The sequence below is a fragment of the Nuphar pumila genome, chromosome 7 (assembly GCF_984573655.1).
Source record: "Nuphar pumila chromosome 7, dmNupPumi1.hap1.1, whole genome shotgun sequence".
NCBI classification, from domain to species: Eukaryota; Viridiplantae; Streptophyta; class Magnoliopsida; order Nymphaeales; family Nymphaeaceae; genus Nuphar; species Nuphar pumila.
In genome coordinates this window covers 15354777-15376861 of record NC_143255.1, presented here as the reverse complement: position 1 = coordinate 15376861, position 22085 = coordinate 15354777, and the positions used below count along the sequence as shown (strand labels likewise).

Below are 22085 nucleotides of genomic sequence, written 5' to 3'. Positions count from 1 at the left end.
ATTTGCTAAGAATCAGCTATTGGATTGTTATTTTTGATGAAAAAATGTGATTTTTGAATGCTTGAATATTTATGATGATTTTGAGCTGTTGATTTTAAAGCCTTAAAAATCTCGTTCATAAATAATAATCAGATGATTCAAGAGCCGGTTGTTATAAAGCCAAGTATGTTGATCACATTTTTACAGTTCGATTTAACAGTGAGGAATAAAAAATCCATAAAATTATAGTTCACACAGTAGTTCTCATATTCCACTGTCCCTAGTTTGCATTGTCTCTCGACCACAAGTTGCTTAAATAGCAGTTCATGCTTTTATGTGAAACTTCTAATTAGGCCATTTGATCAGCCACAGGCATAGAAGGCATGCCCATCTATGTCTTTTAAATTTAGCTATGAAACGTGTGATATATGAAATGCTGAATGACAAGGTTATCAAGAACAACATCACATTTTCCATTTTCATAACACATATCTAGATTTTAATGGTTCCCACAACATATCATACAATTAGTATTGCATGAGTTAACATGTTGCATGCATAACAAACACTGATCAATGGAGCAAACTATGCTTCATCTAATTCCAACCCGGTATGTTGGATAAAACTTATGCCAAAACATATGAGGGGACTCACGTGTAACTTGAGCCAGTATAGGTACTTTTATCTTTCTCATTCTTGTCATGTAAGGGAACTCATGCATAATTTATTTCGCTGAATGATAATACACAAATTAGCATCCAATAGGTCTTTTTTTAGGAGTTTATACTTTTGGAGGAAACCCACAGAGACATTGTTACTCATGCTTTCTCCTTCATAACCCTATCAATATCAAGATTATATCAAAGCCATTATGGGAGACTTAGGTTTGCATAAAATGGAAATTATTAACAAATCAAAAGGGAGAGCGTAGTAGAGTTTCATAAAGTTCTTGTGCTCACTCTTATGGAAAATAAGGTGTGTTGTGCTACTCTCGACACTGTGTGATACATCCCAGTTTGGATGAAGGGGCAAAACATGATTTTTAAGAAACCATGCCTTGCCTAAAATCAGGTGTTTGGCTGACCAAGAATTTAGTTTTTCAAAGAATTTGTCAGAATTTTTTTTTTCAAAAGAATCAGTATGGAGCTGTTTTTCAGCCAGCAAACGACTAAACATAATTGACATAATATCATCTGAGTTATCCGACCGTGGGTGGCCCTTAAAATGAACAAACATATAAAAAAAGAAACAATCAATTGGGATTCTCCGGTCATCTACTGGCCAGAAAGGGTAGGGAGAGGGCAGCGCCCCCTTCACGGCCCCCGGATAAACTGGATCTGCTTCGAGCAGACTTTTCACAAAACACGTTTTATTTGAAAACATGGTTTGGCAACCCCCTCCACCAAAAAAAAGAAAAAAGAAAAAACCAGCATAAAAATCAAATATAATAGCACAAAAAATTAAACGTATAGGAGATCTTTCATGACACCCATCATCAAGAAACCCATTCAGAATTTGCAGATAAGCAAAAAACAGAAACAGATTAAAGAGTCAATGAGCCATACGACACGTCTCCCCGACATTTGAAGGTGTGTACCCCCAAGCTACTATCGAGCTTGGCGTGGGCCTTGTGCTCATATTTCCCGCTCTGATCCATGAAGCTCAATCCGCAGAGAGCCTTAACGTCGGTTCCCTCGCTAGCGAGGGCGACGTAGATATAAGGGCCTTCTGAATTGTACATGCGGGTTTTCCCGAACGGATAGAAGCGGACCTCCCACGCATGCCCGCCGACCATGAACGCATCTGAAGCTACGTAATTGCCTTCGCCCAAGAACTTGCAGAGGGAGTAGTCCTTGATCTTGAAATGGTGGAATCCATCAGCTGTGAGGGCGGTAGAGGTGGAGGTGGTGATTGTAGGTGAGAAGTCCTTTCAGTTTTCGCAAATGCCCATATCGAAAGCTGCCCAAGTGAAGAGGCGGGGCTTCTGATTGCTTTGTGGGCACTTGGTTGACTCTTCTGGTCCCTTAATACAAGTGGTTTCACCGTTTATTAGGAGCCATGAGTCAGACTTTTAAAAAAACAAAAAGTCTTTTCAATTTTTTTCCCTTTCAAAAAGATATAAAAGTTGTAATTTTTCTTGCCTACTTTTACTTTTACTATTATTTTTCAGCTTTCAAACATGCCGACTAGTTTGGCAAATACCTCACACTTGGAATGAAATCAAAGTAAAAAAGAAAGAAAAAGAAAATGGCAAACATGATTTTTTTTACTTTCACGAATCTAACGATTCCAACTTCCTAAACCAGTCATATAAAACTTTACAAAAAAGAATTATACATTTATATATAGAATGTCACGTTACCAAAAAAAATATAGAATTATAAAAAATATTTATCGAAATACAAAAATCACATAATGTTTATTCAATGGCACTTGACGACTCAGATGAAATATGACATATAAGTCGTCTCTTTCTTTTCTTGGTGGACTCTCTTTCCTTTGTGGCCTCTTGGTTCTCTCGATCTTATTAAAACCACTAGTAATCATTTCTGTGAGTGTATCATATTGTGACCGCATTTGTCTCCTCAAATTTTGCACCTGCTTTCGTAATTCTTTATTCTCACTCTCCAACATCTCTAACCTTGTGGCAGAGACTACCTTCTTTTTTGTGAGCTGTGTTGGCTCATCATCGTGTACTGCAACTGAGGGAATCGTAGTTATAACCGAAAAGACACGATGAATATTTTTTCTATACTGGGAGACAAGAGGGTCCTTACTTTCACATTTTTTCTTCTCAATCTCAAAATTTTGATGCATGGGTTGCCAATATTTTTTGAAATAGTCAGGGTCATATTGTCGTCCTTGATAATCATATGATATGGCACGAACACCTCCTTTATTCCAGTTATCCAATTGTTTTCTAAAGTGTTTATGCCAATTCACATTCCTAGCCCTACCACTATTCATCTTTCTTCTCACTTTCAGAGGCTGCTTTGGGGTAGATTGTCCCAAGCCAGCTTGTAGAAGAACTCGACTACCATGCTGCAACTCAGCTTCAGATATGCTAAACAACCAAATATCACAATCAGACAGTCTCGCAGCCGCAACAACAACCTCTTGGTCTTCGTCCTCTCTATCTCCATACGGTCTCCACACAACCTATACATTGAACATTGTGGTTTAGGTATAAACATAATTATTCATGCTATTAAATGCTAAATATTAAAATGATTTATAATAACAAATGATAAATATATTACAATGATTGTTACTAATGAAGGCGTTGTATTAAAATGATTTACACTAATGAATACTATATATTACAATGATTTACAATAAGGAATGCTAAATGTTAAAGCAATAACGCTTTGTACTAACAAAGACAAAATCCTACAATGATCATTACTTAAGAATGTTGAAAATTACAATAATTTACACTAATGAAAGTTAAATGCTAAAGCAATAATGATTTATATTATGAAATACAAAATTATGCAGTGATCATTACTTAAGAATGTTAACCATTAGAACGATTTATACTAATGAATGTTAAATGCTAATACGATAATGATTTATACTAACGAAGACAAAATCCTACAACGATGATTACTTAAGAATGTTAAACATTACAACAATTTATACTAATGAGAGTTAATTGTTAAAGCGATAGCGATTTTCACTAAAGAATACAAAATCCTGCAATGATCATTACTTAAAAATGTTAAACATTAGAACGATTTATACTAATAAATGTTAAATGCTAATGTAATAATGATTTATACTAACAAAGACAAAATCTTGCAGCGATGATTACTTAAAAATATTAAGCATTTCAATGATTTATACTAATGAATGATAAATGTTAAAACGATTATAAACGATTTTAAATCATACCTCATTTAATTGCAGACCATTTAAAATGAACTTAGCATTAACCTCCTTGACATTTATTGTAGCCCACTGACCGATCTTGGGAAAACCACAAATTATAGGGCCACACTGAGGACGCAAAGCGACAATATGCTCCCAAACCCAGGCCTACAAAAATAATATATTAGTAAGACTATAAACTTCAATGATCTTAGTCTACAACTAACAAATATGTAATAAACAATTACCTGAACAAATGGCCAAAACCCTCCGATGGTTTTTGTACCCTTACTTGCACGATAAAGTTGATTGTATAAGTGTGCGAGCATAGCAGCACCCCATGCATAATTGTCAACTTCATCTAAGTCTTCTAAAAACTGCAACCACAAATAACTTAACCTCGAACCAGACAAATCTGAAAATAAAGTAAGTCCAAAAAAATAAAGAAGAAAGCTGCGCAATTCTTGGTCAGCTCTTTCAGATGCATATGTAGCAGATCGACCTTCCCATTTATTACGAAAAAAAGAAACTTTCATTGATGTAGAATTGCTTCCACCAGAAATACATTGACCCCAATTCTTCATCGACATTCCTAAAAGGGTCATGCACTTGTCCCTTGTGTTATAGCTTGAATCCCATGCTAAGACAGCACTTCCATGACACTTAAGGCCCGTAATCCGTGCCACATCTTCCAAGGTCATGGTGATCTCGAAACCATCAAATTGGAATGTGTTCGTCTTATGATTCCACTTATTGATCAAGTGGGTCATGGTGTTCCAGCACGTTTCAAAATAATGTTGGTCTAAAAGGCCGCCGAAATGCATATTTCGTAATCGATTCTTCTGATATTCACTCAGTTGTTTATACCATGACAAGACTGCAAGCCATTGACACCGCCCACTGAGCTTTTCACAAGGTGTTCTACTTCTCTTCCGACCTCCCTATAACACAAAATAGCATATTATTTATATCAAATCATAATTAGTCACATTACTTGTATCATGATCTTTCATTGGTCCAAAAAACTAAGTTGAAATACAGGTGAATGTGTAGATAATACCAACTTGTGTGCAGCAAATGTTTGTCTCTCAACCACAAAGCTTACATCTGCACCTTTTTGGCTCTCTATGAGTTGCCCATAATGTTGACCTTTGTTAGAAGGTGGTACTGAAATGGTACAAAACTTTGTTTCTGTGTGTGATTGGAAAATGGTAATACTACAGCAAACTGCAAGTGAATCATCTTTTATGTAGTTTGACATTTCTGAAGTATATTTAATCCAAGCAATACACCTGTGTTAACAAGAATACTGATCATGACTGGTTGTTTAGAAAAAAATCTGTGAGATTTTTTCACGTATATTACAAGCAAGAGACTAGCAATTTCCCTGAGACACCAGTAACAAGAACAATTCGCAAACAAACAATAGACACTGTTATTGCCAGAAAAAAAAGAAAAAATGGCAATAAAAAAACAAAATCCAGGAAATATAACAAACACTAAAGGGAAATAAATCGCACATCGGTAAGAGACACTATTTAGTCATAAATACAAAACCCAGCTTCAAACAAACATAACGATGAGATCATGTCCAATGGTCAAAGCAAGGCAGTCAATAAATTGATCCAATAAAAGGGAAGAACACTAATTTAGCATGTTTTAACAATGTCGCATGTAATTACAAACTCATTAGGAAAACAGTGGGCACAGCTCTAAATAATATAGGAGGGAAGCAAATTCAGTCTTCTGGGAAGAACACTTCTATACGTGTTCTGCCCAACGTGGCTGCCCCCCCCCCCCCCAAAAAAAAAAAAAGCGGAGGGGCTGGCTATTAAAGAGGGGCAATCCAGTGTACTGCCCTCTTATAAAGGCGAACGCCTTTTAAGGTGTTCACCCTGGAATACAGAACATCATCTCTAGGTTGACTTCTACTCCAAAACATGTACACTAAAATATGAGAACTGTAATACAAGAACTAGAAAATATGGGCATTTTCAACACCTTTTTTTTTTTGCGAACCCAACCAAGCAAATGTGTTGGCTATAGCAAATTTGCTACGAATCAGCTATTGGATTGTTATTTTTGATGAAAAAATGTGATTTTTGAATGCTTGAATATTTATGATGATTATGAGCTGTTGATTTTAAAGCCTTAAAAATCTCGTTCATAAATAATAATGAGATGATTCAAGAGGTGGTCGTTATAAAGCCAAGTATGTTGATCACATTTTTACAGTTCGATTTAACAGAGGAACAAAAAATCCATAAAATTATAGTTCACGCAGTAGTTCTCATATTCCACTGTCCCCAGTTTGCATTGTCTCTCGACCACAAGTTACTTAAATAGCAGTTCATGCTTTAATGCAAAATGAAGAGTACATTCAATTAAATAAGTAAAAACATTAGCTTTTTGATGTATCTAGAATGAAAGGAGTTGCTAAAGCTCGGATATCTATCCACAAAATCAGAACATCCACAACTGAAAAACAAAAAACAAGCATAGAAAACATAAAGCAAATAAACAGTTTTGCAGATAGTGTGCCAACATGTTCGTTGCTTCACCATCTTCGATTAATATCGTTACTATCGGCATAACATGAATTACTTGACAGAATGCAAAATGACGAGTACATTCAATTAAATAAGTAAACATTAGATTTTTGATGTATCTAGAATGAAAGGAGTTGCTAAAGCTCGGATATCTGACACCAAAACCCAACCACAAAACCAGAATATCCACAACTGAAAGCCAAAAAACAAGCATAGAAAACATAAAGCAATATCAAGCAAATAAACAGTTTTACAGAGAGAGTGCCAATAGATGATGTCCGCTGCTTCACCTTCTTCGATTGCTATCGTTCCTATCCAGGGCTTCATTTGACTCCTCACTTAGGTAGCAAGCTCAAACAGTTCGATCAAAACAGATGGGCAATTCTTCCTCAGATACTCATAACCCTCAGTCTGCATAAAAGCTGCAACATTATGACAGACCATGTTAATAGCACGGATATTACACCAGTCTGGATCTAGAACTACTCTTTTTGGGCTCTCTTTTATAGTTTTGTTGATGTCAACATCTCATTTTTAAAGAAAATTTAAATGGTGAATCCTTCACCTACTGATTCAGCTAAGTAACCCAAAATCAAACACAGAGAAAATGAGTTAGGAGTCTAGTTACCTCTCAGACTAGCTGATATCGCAATAAATTTGAAACAAGCTGTTTTAAGCTGAACACAGTGGTGATGCTCCCATAAAGATAAAGTTGTTGCAACCGTGTTTATGCTGAGCTCCTCACAGAGCTTAACCCCACAAAGCAGCCTTAGCCTCTCTATGTCATAGCGGTCAGCTGCTACCAGCAGATGTGTAATTAAAGACAAAGCACATTTTGACTCTTCAGCCACGAGCTCTTGCATATCAGGAGGTGAATCCCAGTATATGAAGTGGAGTAAAGCCTGCAAAATAAACAAAAAAAAATGAAAAAGAACTTATATCACTACAGTGTTGAATACTCTAAGATTTTTATATATACACGTCATACTTGATAAAGGTACTACATATCAACCTCTTCAAATGTTAACATGAATATGATTTCTTAAATTATCTCATGACAATTTCCGAAATGGTTGCAAGCCCTTCTCTACAGAGAAGAATTACCATTCAAGCCAACCAAAGACAAGAATTTAAACAGCTTTTCATGAATAACTCAATCCAATACCCAGTTATATGTAGATGATATTGTCATCTCTTAATACATATCTCGATGAGGTGTTTCCTTAAAGGCTTTTTTAAATTGGTGGTTTGAAATGGAAAATCCACAAATGTTAAAAAATATTTTAAAAGCAAACAAATAAAAAATAATGTTTTTACAATATAGTTTGATGAAAATATAAAGAAAAAAATGTGACGTATAGTGGCTACCCAGAGTTGCTTGTAAATATTCTGCTATTTTAAGAATATTTGCCATATTTGTGGTTCCCTGTCTAGCAAAAGCATAAAAAATATGATTCCAAAAGAACAATAGACAAACCTTGAAAATTGAAGCTTGCATGTCTTCAACCTGTATATTACTTGTATTATGATCGTTCATTGGTCCAAAAAACTGAGCTTGAAATACAGGTGAACTTGCAGCAAGTATCAACTTGTGCGAAGCGAATGTCTGTTCCTCAACCACAAAGCTTACATCTGCACCTTTTCCACTCTCTATGAGTTGTCCAAAATGTTGACCTATGTTAGAAGGTGGTACTAAAATGGTATAAAACTTTGATTCTGCTGTGAGTGATTGGAGAATGGCAATACTACAGCAAATTGCAAGTGAATCATCTTTCAGTTAGAATGACATTTCTAAAGCAGATTCCCCCCAAACAATACAACTGTATTAACAAGAATGCTCATCATGAATGGTTTTTTACAAAAAAATAAGTGAGCTTTTTTCACGCATATAACAAGCAAATAATTAGCAATTTCCCTGAGACCCCAGTAACAAGAACAACTCGCCAACAAACAATAGACACTTATTGCCAGAAGAAAAGAAAAAATGGCAATAAAAAAACAAAATCCAGGAAATATAACAAAAACTAAAGGGAAATAAGTCTCACATCGGTAAGAGACACTATTTAGTCATAAATACAAAGACCCAGCTTCAAACACACATAAAGATGAGATCATGTCCAATGGTCAAAACAAGGCAGTCAATATATTGATTCAATTGGTAATCTCCAAATGTGTCATGCAATTACAAACTCATTAGGAAAACAGTGGGCACAGTTCTCATTAATATAGGAGGGAAGCAAATTCAGTGTTATGGGAAGAACACTTATATATGTGTTCGGTCCAACGTGGCTGGCCCCCATTAAAAGGGGAGGGGTTGGCTATTAAAGAGTGGGAATCCAGTGTACTGCACGTCTTATAAGGGCGAACACCTTTTAAGGTGTTCACTCTGGAATACAGAACATCATCTCAAGATTCACTTCTACTCCGAACATATACACTAAAATATGAAAACTGTAATACAAGAAATAGAAATATGGGCATTTTCAACACCTTTTTTTTTTGCAAACCCAACCAAGCAAATGTGCTGGCTATAGCAAATTTGCTAAGAATCAGCTATTGGATTGTTATTTTTGATGAAAAAATGTGATTTTTGAATGCTTGAATATTTATGATGATTTTGAGCTGTTGATTTTAAAGCCTTAAAAATCTCGTTCATAAATAATAATCAGATGATTCAAGAGCCGGTTGTTATAAAGCCAAGTATGTTGATCACATTTTTACAGTTCGATTTAACAGTGAGGAATAAAAAATCCATAAAATTATAGTTCACACAGTAGTTCTCATATTCCACTGTCCCTAGTTTGCATTGTCTCTCGACCACAAGTTGCTTAAATAGCAGTTCATGCTTTTATGTGAAACTTCTAATTAGGCCATTTGATCAGCCACAGGCATAGAAGGCATGCCTATCTATGTTTTTTAAATTTAGCTATGAAACGTGTGATATATGAAATGCTGAATGACAAGGTTATCAAGAACGTCACATTTTCATAACACATATCTAGCTTTTAATTTTTCCCACAACATATCATACAATTAGTATTGCATGAGTTAACATGTTGCATGCATAACAAAGACTAATCAATGGAGCAAGCTATGCTTCATCTAATTCCAACCCGGTATGTTGGATAAACCTTATGCCAAAAACATATGAGGGACTCGCGTGTAACTTGAGCCAGTATAGGTACTTTTGTCTTTGTCTCATTCTTGTCATGTAAGGGAACTCATGCATAATTTATTTCGCTGAATGATAATACACAAATTAGCATCTAATAGGTCTTTTTTTAGGAGTTTATACTTTTGGAGGAAACCCACAGAGACATTGTTACTCATGCTTTCTCCTTCATAACCCTATCAATATCAAGATGATATCAAAGCCATTATGGGAGACTTAGGTTTGCATAAAATGGAAATTATTAACAAATCAAAAGGGAGAGCGTAGTAGAGTTTCATAAAGTTCTTGTGCTCACTCTTATGGAAAATAAGGTGTGTTGTGCTACTCTCGACACTGTGTGATACATCCCAGTTTGGATGAAGGGGCAAAACATGATTTTTATGAAACCATGCCTTGCCTAAAATCAGGTGTTTGGCTGACCAAGAATTTAGTTTTTCAAAGAATTTGTCAGATTTTTTGTTTTTAAAAAAGAATCAGTGTGGAGCTGTTTTTCAGCCAGCAAACGACTAAACATAATTGACATAATATCATCTGAGTTATCCGACCGTGGGTGGCCCTTAAAATGGACAAACATATAAAAAAAATGGGATTCTCCGGCCATCTACTGGCCAGAAAGGGAAGGGAGAGGGCAGCGCCCCCCTCACGGCCCCCGGATAAACTGGATCTGCTTCGAGCACACTTTTCACAAAACACGTTTTATTTGAAAACATGGTTTGGCAACCCCACCCCCACCCCACCGAAAAAAAGAAAAAAACAAGCATAAAAATCAAATATAATAGCACTAAAAATTAAACTTATAGGAGATCTTTCATGACACCCATCATCAAGAAACCCACTCAGAATTTGCAGATAAGCAAAAAACAGAAACAGATTAAAGAGTCAATGAGCCATACGACACGTCTCCCCGACATTTGAAGGTGTGTACCCCCAAGTTACTATCGAGCTTGGCGTGGGCCTTGTGCTCATATTTCCCGCTCTGATCCATGAAGCTCAATCCGCAGAGAGCCTTAACGTTGGTTCCCTCGCTAGCGAGGGCGACGTAGATATAAAAGCCTTCTGAATTGTACATGCGGGTTTTCCCGAACGGATAGAAGCGGACCTCCCACCCATGCCCGCCGACCATGAACGCATCTGAAGCTACGTAATTGCCTTCGCCCAAGAACTTGCAGAGGGAGTAGTCCTTGATCTTGAAATGGTGGAATCCATCAGCGGTGAGGGCGGTAGAGGTGGAGGTGGTTACTGTTGGTGAGGAGTCCTTGCAAATGCCCATGTCGAAAGCTGCCCAAGTGAAGAGGTGAGAGCTTCTTACTGAGTTGTGTGGGGGAGAACACACAACACCCTCTCCTCTTCTGGTCCTTTAATACAAGTGGTTTAGCCGTTTAGTAGGAGCCACGAGTCAGACTTAAAAAAAAAAAAAAATGGCAATCATGAATTTTCTACTTTCACGAATCTCGCGATTCCAACTTCCGAAACCCATCAGGGCCTTTATTTTTCAATTACTTATTTGGAAAAAAGTAAAGTCCCATGCAGCACAGATGTACCTGCTTAGGAGAATCTGATCTGAAACTTTCTACCAAAACTAATTAAATGGATTCAGGTCGATCGGACACCTGACCCGATTGGAAAGAAAAGAAACACCGCAAGCCTCTTATTGGTCAAAATTTAGCTGACATGAATTGAATAGTCAATAGTGCAATTGATTCATTGGTCAAAATTTGGTTGACATATTATTTTACCGAGTATAGTCTGGGTCTAGTTCATGTAAATCAGTTGAACCCAGATCCATACCTGGTATAATCATCATAAGTAGACAATGGCTCGTCCATAATCATATGGCTAGGCTTTGGATAAACAAGTTTGGAATTTAAACTTTGATCATAACAAAAAATTGAAATTAATCGAGAAATAAATTTAGGTGTACATCATAGTGACAAAAGTTTAAAACGAGAAATTATTGCACGTGTTTTTCTGATGAATTTGGAATAATTTTATTAATCTCACGTTCTTCTAGTCAAAATCACCACCAGCAGTAATTAAACTAATACTTAAAACATATAAGGCAAAATTGGAAAATCAAAGTAATTAAGTTCCAATTCACTTTAATATGTATATTAGTAATGAATTGTGTTGCACTTTAAACACCTACTCCCTTTTATTAGCCGTTGGATAAAAAATATGGTTGTGTTGCACTTTAAATATGCATGCAGCTTACTTAATTGCATGCCCATAAAATTCTCATTAAAAGAGAAATTGAGCATTTAATATTGGGTTTACTTTCTTAAATGGCTCTCTCTCTCTCTTCACACATGCATACATGGATATCTCTCCTCTCTCTGCACGCATGCATACGTGGATCTCTCTCTCACACATGATATGGATGATGGCATGTGTGTGTGAGAGAAAAACAGCAATAGTGTTTAGCAGGTGAAAATGAGAGAGTGCAAAAGGGAAGATGACCAGTTGGGTTGCCTTCTGAAGGCAAGGCCTTGAGGAGCCTTATTCCTTTGGCAACCAGATGGGGATGGATGAGCTTTTCTGTGAAATATGGAGTTATGTAGCATCCCTCCGAGTGCAAGTGAACATTCTTGGGTGGCTGGTTAGTGCTCTATTATGATTCATACGTCAAACATGTGGTTCTATCAACTGGGCTCATGTGTTCTACCGATTGGTGCTGGAAACACAACTGTTGTGCTGAAACCAAATTGGTTTGACGGTCAATGAACGTAAAGGAAAAAAACCATTTTGAAGTGTTCATAGAATTGTGTATCGAAAAAAAGTGTTCACAAAATTGGGGTTTTCAATCATTTTTTAGAGATTTTTTCTTTTCTACGCACATCTCTTGGTGATATTTTTTTGGTTGTTGCGTGCATGTGCCTAACTGGGCACACCCTACACCAGTTCACTAAAACTAAAAATAAAAATTGTTGGACAAACAAATTTGAAAAAAATAAAAATAGCTTTACACGTTATATGGCATTGTGTTAAGAAGAACGTTGTCAAACAAGCCATGGTTAAAATGGAACAAAATGAACTATTTGTTGCTTTGAATTTTACCTCATGTAGTGCGCGTTATGTTCCTCCAAACCAAAGACTAGTCGTTTCATCCAAGCATCATCCTCCTACATGTTGATGAGCATATATGATCACATGATCTGCCAATTGATCATCCTTCTACAATGATCTGATTTAGTAATATTTCATATCAAGTATGGTTTTCTGGCAAATGGATATAATTAGCTATTCAGTTATATGACCTTGTACAGTAAAAAATTAATAAAACCTCGATGACACTCTGCTCTAGCTAAGAAAGTGACAAGAAAACAGGTATTGGTTCTCAACTAAGTCTTGGAAAGACATAAGAACAGATGGGCGAAATTTTAAGATCGACAAGAGAGAAAGAGTTTAGAAAACTAAGAGGGAGACTTACAAAAGAAAGAGTTTTTTTAGAAGACCAAAGGTCGTTGGATATGGATGCATATGCTCAGGTGCCATCATCCATGTCATGTGTGTGAGATAGAGGTGACGAGAGAGCAAGAGATCCATGTATGCATGTGTGAAAAGAAAGAGAGAGAGAGCGACATTTAAGAAAGTAAACCCAATATTAAATGCTCAGTTTTCCTTTTAATGGGAATTTGGTGAGCGTAGCATGCAACTACCATTTAAGTAAGTTGCATGCATATTTAAAATGCAACACAACCATATTTATGCAAGTATCACAGCTGTTGGAACACAAGATCCAACCTCTAATAAAAAGGAGTAAGTGCTTCAGGAGCACCGTATCATTGCCTATATATTTAAGCTAGTGAGATTCATTTGGGTCCTGAATGGATCCAAATCTTATTCACTTAGGAGAGATTCAATTGGGTCTTAGGTGGATCCAAACAAATATTTTATTTTAATGAGATCTATTTGGATCTCAAATGGATCCAAAACCCTTAATGAGTTCCATTTGGGTAACCAAGTGGATCCAAAATTCTCATGTTACTTAGTGTGATCCATTTGGTCTTCAAATAGACCCAAATTACCTCTAGGATTGGTTTAAACCCCGATATTACTAATCTCTACCCGAATCTATTTGGGTTGACCCAAATCATTTGGATAGTTCAAACCTATGTTGGTGTTGGTTGATCTTCACGGATCTCTACTGAGATCTAGATCTAAATATCTCATTTGAAATCTCATAAATTCTAAATTTAATTTTCAGATAATTTTCATAAACTAAACGATCAAATACTTCTAAATAAATGTCAAAATATTAGTGATAATTACTTAATAATTTACTCGATCGATAATGGTTAATTAATTCCAACAAATGCTAGAAAATTCTCTTTTATTTATTTTAAATCCCAAAAAAATTGTAAGTATTACACCAATAGCCTTTCAAAAACCTCATTTCTTATCCATTAAAAAATCTATCAGTCAATCATCGCCTACCACTTTAAACCATCAGAATTAGGCCACTGCACAACAGTTTGATATGGATATCTAGATCCAAAATATACCAATTATGATCTAAAATTCAATAAAAATTTTATGATCATTTTTTCACTTTTCAGCAATTAGAGTCTAGAGTTTGGAGCCTATCTATAAGAGTATTGTTGTGAGAGATCAACCAAGCCTTACACCTCACCTAGATGAGCTCTCTAGCCACCCTCCTAGATCTAGATCCACAGCCCACCGAGTTCACTCTACCATACCCAAACCATTTAAGCCTCAGCCTTGCTGAAGCTATACCAGAGTCACATCACGCTCACCAAGTTGTCTAGGAGGGCTGCCTAAGCTGGTGGTGGGCATCATTTTCGTTTATTTTTATTTATTTAATTTTATTTGTCTTAGATTAGCTTTGTCTAGCATGATACATACTTGTTTTGTTTTTCTCATTTTTTTTTTTAGCCTTGGTGGTGTGTCCTATACCATCAAGCAGGGGCGTAGCTAGGATTCACGTGAGGGGGGGGCAAATGTAGCAAAAAAAAAATTGGTGTGATAGTCTGGGGTTCCGGGGCAGCGCTCCCATTTTTTTTTTTGAGATAAAACAAAAAATGGCTACAATTATTAATAAAAATTTATTTCATATTGACAAATCAAACTATTTGCTGCAGTCAGGGCTGGGCTACAAAAATGGATAAAAATCTATTTCATATGGAATCAGGGCTTGGCTAGGTCTGGGCTTTAAAAAAATTAACTGGGCCGGGAGGCAGGACTGGGCTACAGCCCAGTTCTGCCCCCCGCCCCCCCGAGCTCTGCCTATGCCATCAAGGGCTCGTTTTCTATTTTCAGGAGATCGATCGTGAGAAGTACGTGCATCTTCAATACGTGAAGATCTAATCCGATAAGCTACAATCATGTTTGAGTTGATCCCTCACCACTTGGAAAGGTGATTAACTTGAAGGCTGAGTATTCATCTTTTTCAAAAATCTATTTTCAAAACTCTGTTTATATTTTTGAAACCTTTTTGGTGGAATTTCTTGCATATCCACTGGCAGAAGCTCTTACTACATTCCCTGCTTGCATCTTTAGTTAATGCTGGAGTCATTAGAGTATGAGAACTAATGTGTGAACCACAATTTTCATGATTTTTTTATTTTTTTCACTTGAATGTGTCCATAAGGATGTGCTCTAAGTTTTATAAGAACACGCTCTTGAATCATCCAATTTTGATGCATAAATGAGATTTTTTTAAGGCTTTAAAATCAATGACTCATATTCTTCATAAATATTCAAGCAGTCAAAAATCATATTTTTTCAAAAAAAATACACAATCCAATGGTTGATTCCTAGCAAATTCATCATGCCAAGCATATCCACGTGGTTGGATTTGCAAAAAAAGTGCTGGAAATGCCCATGTTTCCAGTTCTCATATTCTAGTGATTCTCAGAACATGTATTTTTAAATATTGATAAGTGATGTTTCATGGTTGGGGCACTTAAGGCTAGGTGGTTGTATCCTCAACCGAGAGTTTTACCTCGCTGGGGGTGGGCCTATTAAGTGACCCAGTCCTTGGCAAGGGTTTTCCTGCGTCATCAAAAAATAATTGATATTTTGGAACTGCCACAATATTTCAAGATAATAGTGGCTTTTGAAAGAATTATGATAGATTGGCAACATACAAAAATATTGCCATTATTTGTGACTAGAATGATAAGCGGGCCGGCCCATCCATATGGCTGGGCTCTAGATAGGTAATATTTATGTCAAATATTATATTAAAAAACAAATATAATTAACAAATATAAAAATAATTATATAATTAAACTAAAATGGTTTAACCTGATCTTAGCGGTTCTTTATAATCTGCACCTAAAATGAGCCTGACCTAAAACACATTTTTTGCTTGAACCCATTTTCTCCAATCTCATTTAATTCACTCACAATAACCACAACTGATTTACACGTGAACCAAAGGTTGTGTTCATTGTTCAGGTATGACTTGATTCCAAGAGGATTGGACATGATAGGATAATAGTTTCATACTTAATCAAATAGGTCCAATTAGTTAATCGGATCATTTTCATGAAATCCAAATGATATATAGACATTGATGTGATGTTGTTCTGGTTTGTACTTATCTACAATCAAAACCAGTTTTGGTTGTACCTAACAGAAAGCCTGATAAATTCAGGATATGTATCCAATAGTAGCACCTCAAAGTTGGGTCCAAAACTAGACCTACACTTGTTTAGTGCAGATCCAATCGGCCTGTCCACATGACCGGCCCTACATACATGATGATGAAATTACATGTACTTACCTTCAAATTGTAAATAGAAGCTGCCAAACCAACCGGGGCTCCGCTTGTCAGGCAGGAGCAGTTAGTGCACGTCACCTTGTGTTGGAACGTTGCAAGTTAGAATCCCATTGGTATGGTTGTATAACTGGTAGGGGTCTGCCTAACCCCAGCTTTCTATGTTGAGAGAAAAAGAAAACAAATAGAAGCCGCAAAGCTGGCAATTAGATTACTATTTTACCTTTTAATGTTTGAATTATTATTTGCCTTTATTGTAATTAGTCTTTATTTTCTTTTCTTCTGCAGCCTTCTCTTTTTTTCTTTTTTTTTTTCAAAGAACTAGTAATGGGGGTTCTCTGTTATCACCAAAAGAAGCATGGTGATCACCATCGTTGTTACACCCAATTTATCTTTTCCAGTGATCTTGATCTGACCAAGAATTATCAAGACAAGCATCATCATCGACACTATGGAAGCTCTGTTTCTTCTTCCACCACCCACCATATTTACACTGTACAGCCTTCTACAATTGTTTTCGGTTGCTCATGTAAACATCTTCTGCATTTGCAGTTTCCCAATGCTGCGATCTGAATCATGGTAATGGTCACACCAAAGAATGGGAGGCCCATCAGATGCAATTTATCAGAGAAGATTAAACCGCGCTCCAATCTTACCAAATATTTAACCCTTCCTCTTACTAATACTACAGAATGTTCTTGTAAATTTGGTGGATACCAACTTCATAAGCAATGACCAATAAGCTTGTCTGGCAGTAGCAGTTCGTGCACGTCACCTTGTGTTGGGATGTTGCATGTTCGAACCCAAATGGTATGGTTGTATAACTGGTAGGGGTCTGCCTAACCCAGCTTTCTCTATTGAAAAAAAACTTCATAAGCAATGATTTCAAACCCGAGGTTAATTGTACCACTCTGTTTGGTGAAGGTGATGCCCAAAAAGTTGATAGATAAATCCCCTTTCCTGCAAGCCCATGAAGTCCCACCCGAAAGACACTGGACAATCACCAACCCCAATCTTTAAGCATTCAGCTATGTAATAATCATTTTCTCTAGATGACAAAACAGCAAATCATGCTTAGCGACTACCTTTTTAAAGGATAATATGAGACATAGCTGAATATGCTCAAGACCAAGAACCTACCTAGTTCATTGAAGCCATTAAGCACTTCTATTGGCGTTCCGTTATGGCAGATGAATTCAATGCTCTCGTTCAGAATGGTATTTGGTAGCTAGTACTTGGCATTCGGTTATAACATGATTGGCAGCAAATGAATATATAAAATTAAGACAAAAGTTGATGGCATGTTGGAACAATATAAAGCTCGTCTTGTGGCCAAGGCCTACACCCAACAAGGCCTTGATTATTTTGATATATTTATCTATGTGGTTAAACCCATCACAATCTGTATGACTCTTGCCTTCACCATTAGTTAGGGATGACAAATCTGACAACATGATGTAAAAAATGCCTTTCTCCATGATTACTTGTCTAAAGAGGTATATCTCAAGGCTTCAAGGATCCATGGTATCCTAATTATGAGTGTCATCTTAGTAAAGTCCTTCATGGGATTAAGCAAGCCTCATAGTACCAACGGTTGAGTGATTTTTTTATTATTTTTGAATTTTTTGGCCTAAAAAATGGATAACTCGTTGTTTATATTTCGGTCTCCATCCATGACTGTTTTTATATTGATTTATGTTTATGACATTATTGTCACGGATAATTCTAGCAATTATATTGATAATCTGCTATTATGTTTTGCACGCACCTTTATTATAAAAGATCTTGGTCCAGTGCATTTCTTCTTAGGTATTGAAGCTTTGTACAATTTTGCTAGTCTATTTGTGTCCCAAAGGAAGTATATTGTTGATTTGTTGCACAAAACATGTATGACAAGTTGAAAACCGATCTCCTCTCCTATGCCAATCAATACCATATTATTCTCTGATGACAACCCTCAATTCTCTGACCTCACTATATTGGAGTGTTATTGATGCCCTGCAATATGTCACTATGACAAGACCTGATGTTGCATATTCTTTGCATGCCCTTATGAAAAATTACTGGTGGTTAAATTCATTCTTCATTATTTGAATAATGTTATAGGTTCACTTGATGATTAAAAATTCATCAGAGGTTATGCCATGTATCTTGGTAAAAATCTCATCTCATAGAGCTCAAGAAAACAACAAACTGTCGCCCGATCCAACACCAAAACTGAATATTGTGCTCTTGTTAATGGTGTTGTTGAGGTTCTTTGGTTGAAATACCTTCCTGCAGAGATGGGTATATAGTTACACTCCAATTTTGTTGTGATAATGTTGATGCTGCCTACCTTGTTGCTCACCCAATTTTTCATAGTCGAAGTAAACATATTGAAATTGATATTCATTTTGTTCAAGATCAAATTGTTAAGGGTCAGTTATTGGTTGGATACATTTTGTCTCTTGAACAGGTTGGTCAAGTTGGGTATGGACCTTAGATCTAAATTAAGTAAGGACCCTAAGCTTGTCTTAGGTGAAACCTTAACCAAGTCAAGGTCTAGGCTTACTAGAGGCAGGACTAGAGTTAGAGAGCAAAAGAGAGAGGTGATCAAGCAAGCTTTGAGAGAGAGAGAGAGAGAGAGAGAGAGAGAGAGAGAGAGGAGTGTGTTGAGTAGAATGGGAGAGGGTTGGGGTTTATATAAGCCCCAATCCCCCATAAAGGCTCACAAAAGCCTTAAATGGGGCCTAAACGGTATGGGCTTTGGCCAGCCAAACGCTCTCAAACAGCTAGCTTAAGGAGGGCACCTAAAAAAGACAGTCTAGGTCTAAAATGATCCTAACAAGGTTAAGAATGTTCAAGAATGAGACAAAAGATCAACAATCAAAACAAAGGGTGACCCCTGGACCATAAATGCCCATGCAAGGACATTCAGAATGGCCCAAACGGATCCAGGTCAAAGTTCAAAAAGTCCAAAAAGATATAATGACAGAAAAAATTAATCTTGGAGATTAAATCTGTCCCAAACAATGTTTTAAAACCCGAGGACTTGTCACTAGGCTCGTCCTTGAGTGACTCATGACTCGGCTGGGTCATGTTAACTTTATATTGTATATAAAATATATAAATATATGTATATATTATGATTATTATCTATATTTTATAGTATTTTACCAATATATTATATATAATATACATTATATGATATTTTTTATAATATATTTACATATATAATTATATTTTTATATATAATATACATTATATTTATATTATATTTAATATTATATATATATATATATGCATGACTCGACCAAGTTTTGTTAAAGTCGAGTTCAACTGAGTCACCAGGTCAATTTGGTTATTGTGTAAGTGTTTGCTCTTTTGCCATTTACAACATGAACCTCTTACTACAAAAACCTCATCTTTTATGACTCGTTTCCACCAACTTCAGCTACCACTCCCTTGCCAATCATCCCCACCATCTCAACCATATCTATTTTTTATAACAAAAGAATTAGTAATATATAGGCAAAATAAAACATAATAGAAATAAAAAGGGTGGTGAGAAAACACCCTCTAAAGAGGACAAAAGGAAATAAAAGAGGCAAGCAATACAAAGATTTTGCCCACGAGGGATCCGTTCATGGTTGGGGTGACTTGTGAACATCACCAAGTTGACAGGAACGTCGTGAGTTTCAAACCCAAATGGGGCATCTTTTGTTGCAAGGTCGAAGTTGGGTGTATTCCCCAATGGGCAAGATAAGGGACCACAAGGGTTTTACCAACCAGAGGCCAGCTAATTTGCAGTTGTTCTCCGTTGGCCTAACAAAAAAAGGAAAAAGATAATCATGATCTTAACGAAAATAACTCCAGCATTTTTAATCAAGATCTCATATCCAAAAATGTTGGTATCCAAATATAGGAGATTGTAGAGGAAGGAAAGGCTGAGACTAGTGCGCAATGTGACTGCACCTGATGGCCTCTTTCCACTTAGGATGACTTTGGGAAGAGACAGTTTCATTCTCTTGGAGAAGATAGGTGAGAAGGATTTATGGAACAGGATACTTTGTTGCTTGGTAAATTTTGGGTTTTAAGGTACCATCTTGAAAATGTGTAACCATGGGGTGAGCGTGGACATGTACAGTAGGTTGGACCTGAAGCAACACTTGGTGACATAGGTGGACATGGAGGAGAACTCAAGTTGCTGCTACTTCTAGTCTCATGGTCTAAAAACTCAATTATTATAGGTTCATGATCACGAAGGCTTGTCGGTGATAAATTGATTGCAAAAAGAAGAATAGTTGGTGGCTCTACATGAGATCCTTTAAGGAACTCGAAGACTTAGGCTGAAGGGAAGTGATGTGATGATTTTTAAAAGGAAATGCCTTTTCTTCAAACACGATATTCTTAGATTTGAAGACACGCCCAGCTTGAGGGTCAAGACAATAATAATCTTTATGTTGGGAAGCATAACCCAAGAAAACACAACAATCAAATTTGAATTGCAACTTATATTTTATATAGACTCTCAAATATATATATAACATTCACACCCAAACACTTTCATAAACTTATAATCTGGAGCTTCATTAAACAAAACCTTTAAAAGAGACTTGTATTTCAAGATTTTGGTAAGCATACTATTTATAAGCTAAATTGGCGTGCTAAAAGCATCGTACCAAAATCAAACAGAGACATTAGCATGAGCCATTAAAGATAAACCAGTGTTAGCAATGTTATGTGTTGTCTCTCTTCACTACCATTATGTTGGTGAGTGTGAGGACAGGTTATGTGTCACTCTCATTTAAAAACTTTGTAAGAGCCTGAAACTCTCTGCCCCAATATGAATGAAAATTTTTATTGTTTTGCCAGTAATATTCTCAAGTAACTTCTTGAAACTTTGAAAAGCAACTAAAACTTAAGATTTTGTTTAAGTAAATAAAACCACACATATTTGCAAAACTCAAAAAAAAATAACATAATATCTAAAACCATGTCACTAATAACGGGCAGAGGACCTACACATCAGAAAAAATAGTATCAAGAGGTTCACAAATCACACGAGATGACAGTTGAAATGGTAAACAGACTTGATTTTTTGACAAGCTTCCCATCTTTTTTTCAAAACATTATCAAATGGCAGCTCAAAATTTTCAATCACTTGCTCAACAATATAAAAAGGAAGAAGAAGAAGCCCAACCTTCTCTCCCTCCCTCAGACGACCCTTTACGTTCACTTGAGCAACTTTTGATATTGACATTTGTGAAAACTGCAAGGGCTCCTCACCTACAGTCATCACCTCCACCGTTACCACCCACACCATCGATGGCTCCCACCATTTCAAGATCAAGGGCTACTCCCTCTGAAGCAATAATTCCAAAATCACTCTAAGATTATTTCACCCGAATATGGCATGGTCCTCCAACTGTCCCGCTTGCGATGCAATATGGAAAATATAACCCGTACTTTTTGGGACTCTTTGTCCTAAAAATGGTATATATAGTCGGACCACTTAGAAGTCCAACTATTTATCCAGGATTTTTTGTCCCTCGATAATGGTGTCATATATTTATGAAAAAATTGTCTATGAAAGTGAATGCACCCTAAGGATTTTAATTTCGTTAAGGATTTTGATTTGGAGATAGGAAAAGTGGACGTTATCGTTTCCACAAATGTTCTGCTATAGATTTTAAAAATGACTATCATCATAACATGGATTACTTGACATAATGCAAAATGAAGAGTACATTCAATTAAATAAGTAAAAACATTAGCTTTTTGATGTATCTAG

At 36.3% G+C, this 22085-nt stretch overlaps 1 protein-coding gene across 2 annotated transcripts; it reads right to left on the bottom strand.

The window, feature by feature from the left end:
* Window positions 1-478: 478 nt before the first annotated feature.
* LOC149831250 (BTB/POZ and MATH domain-containing protein 2-like) lies at window positions 479-10870 on the bottom strand. Of its 2 annotated transcripts, none has more exons than XM_090013768.1 (5): window positions 10464-10870; window positions 7876-8048; window positions 7027-7300; window positions 6689-6820; window positions 479-2002 (listed from the first exon to the last, which is right to left on the bottom strand). In XM_090013768.1, the coding sequence occupies exons 1-4, from the start codon at window positions 10534-10536 to the stop codon at window positions 6738-6740; spliced, it is 603 nt and encodes a 200-aa protein (XP_089869894.1). In that variant the 5' UTR covers window positions 10537-10870; the 3' UTR covers window positions 479-2002; window positions 6689-6737. The 2 variants fall into 2 exon arrangements, with proteins under 2 accessions (XP_089869894.1, XP_089869895.1); XM_090013769.1 differs by lacking the exon at window positions 479-2002 and adding an exon at window positions 5011-5141.
* Window positions 10871-22085: the final 11215 nt, after the last annotated feature.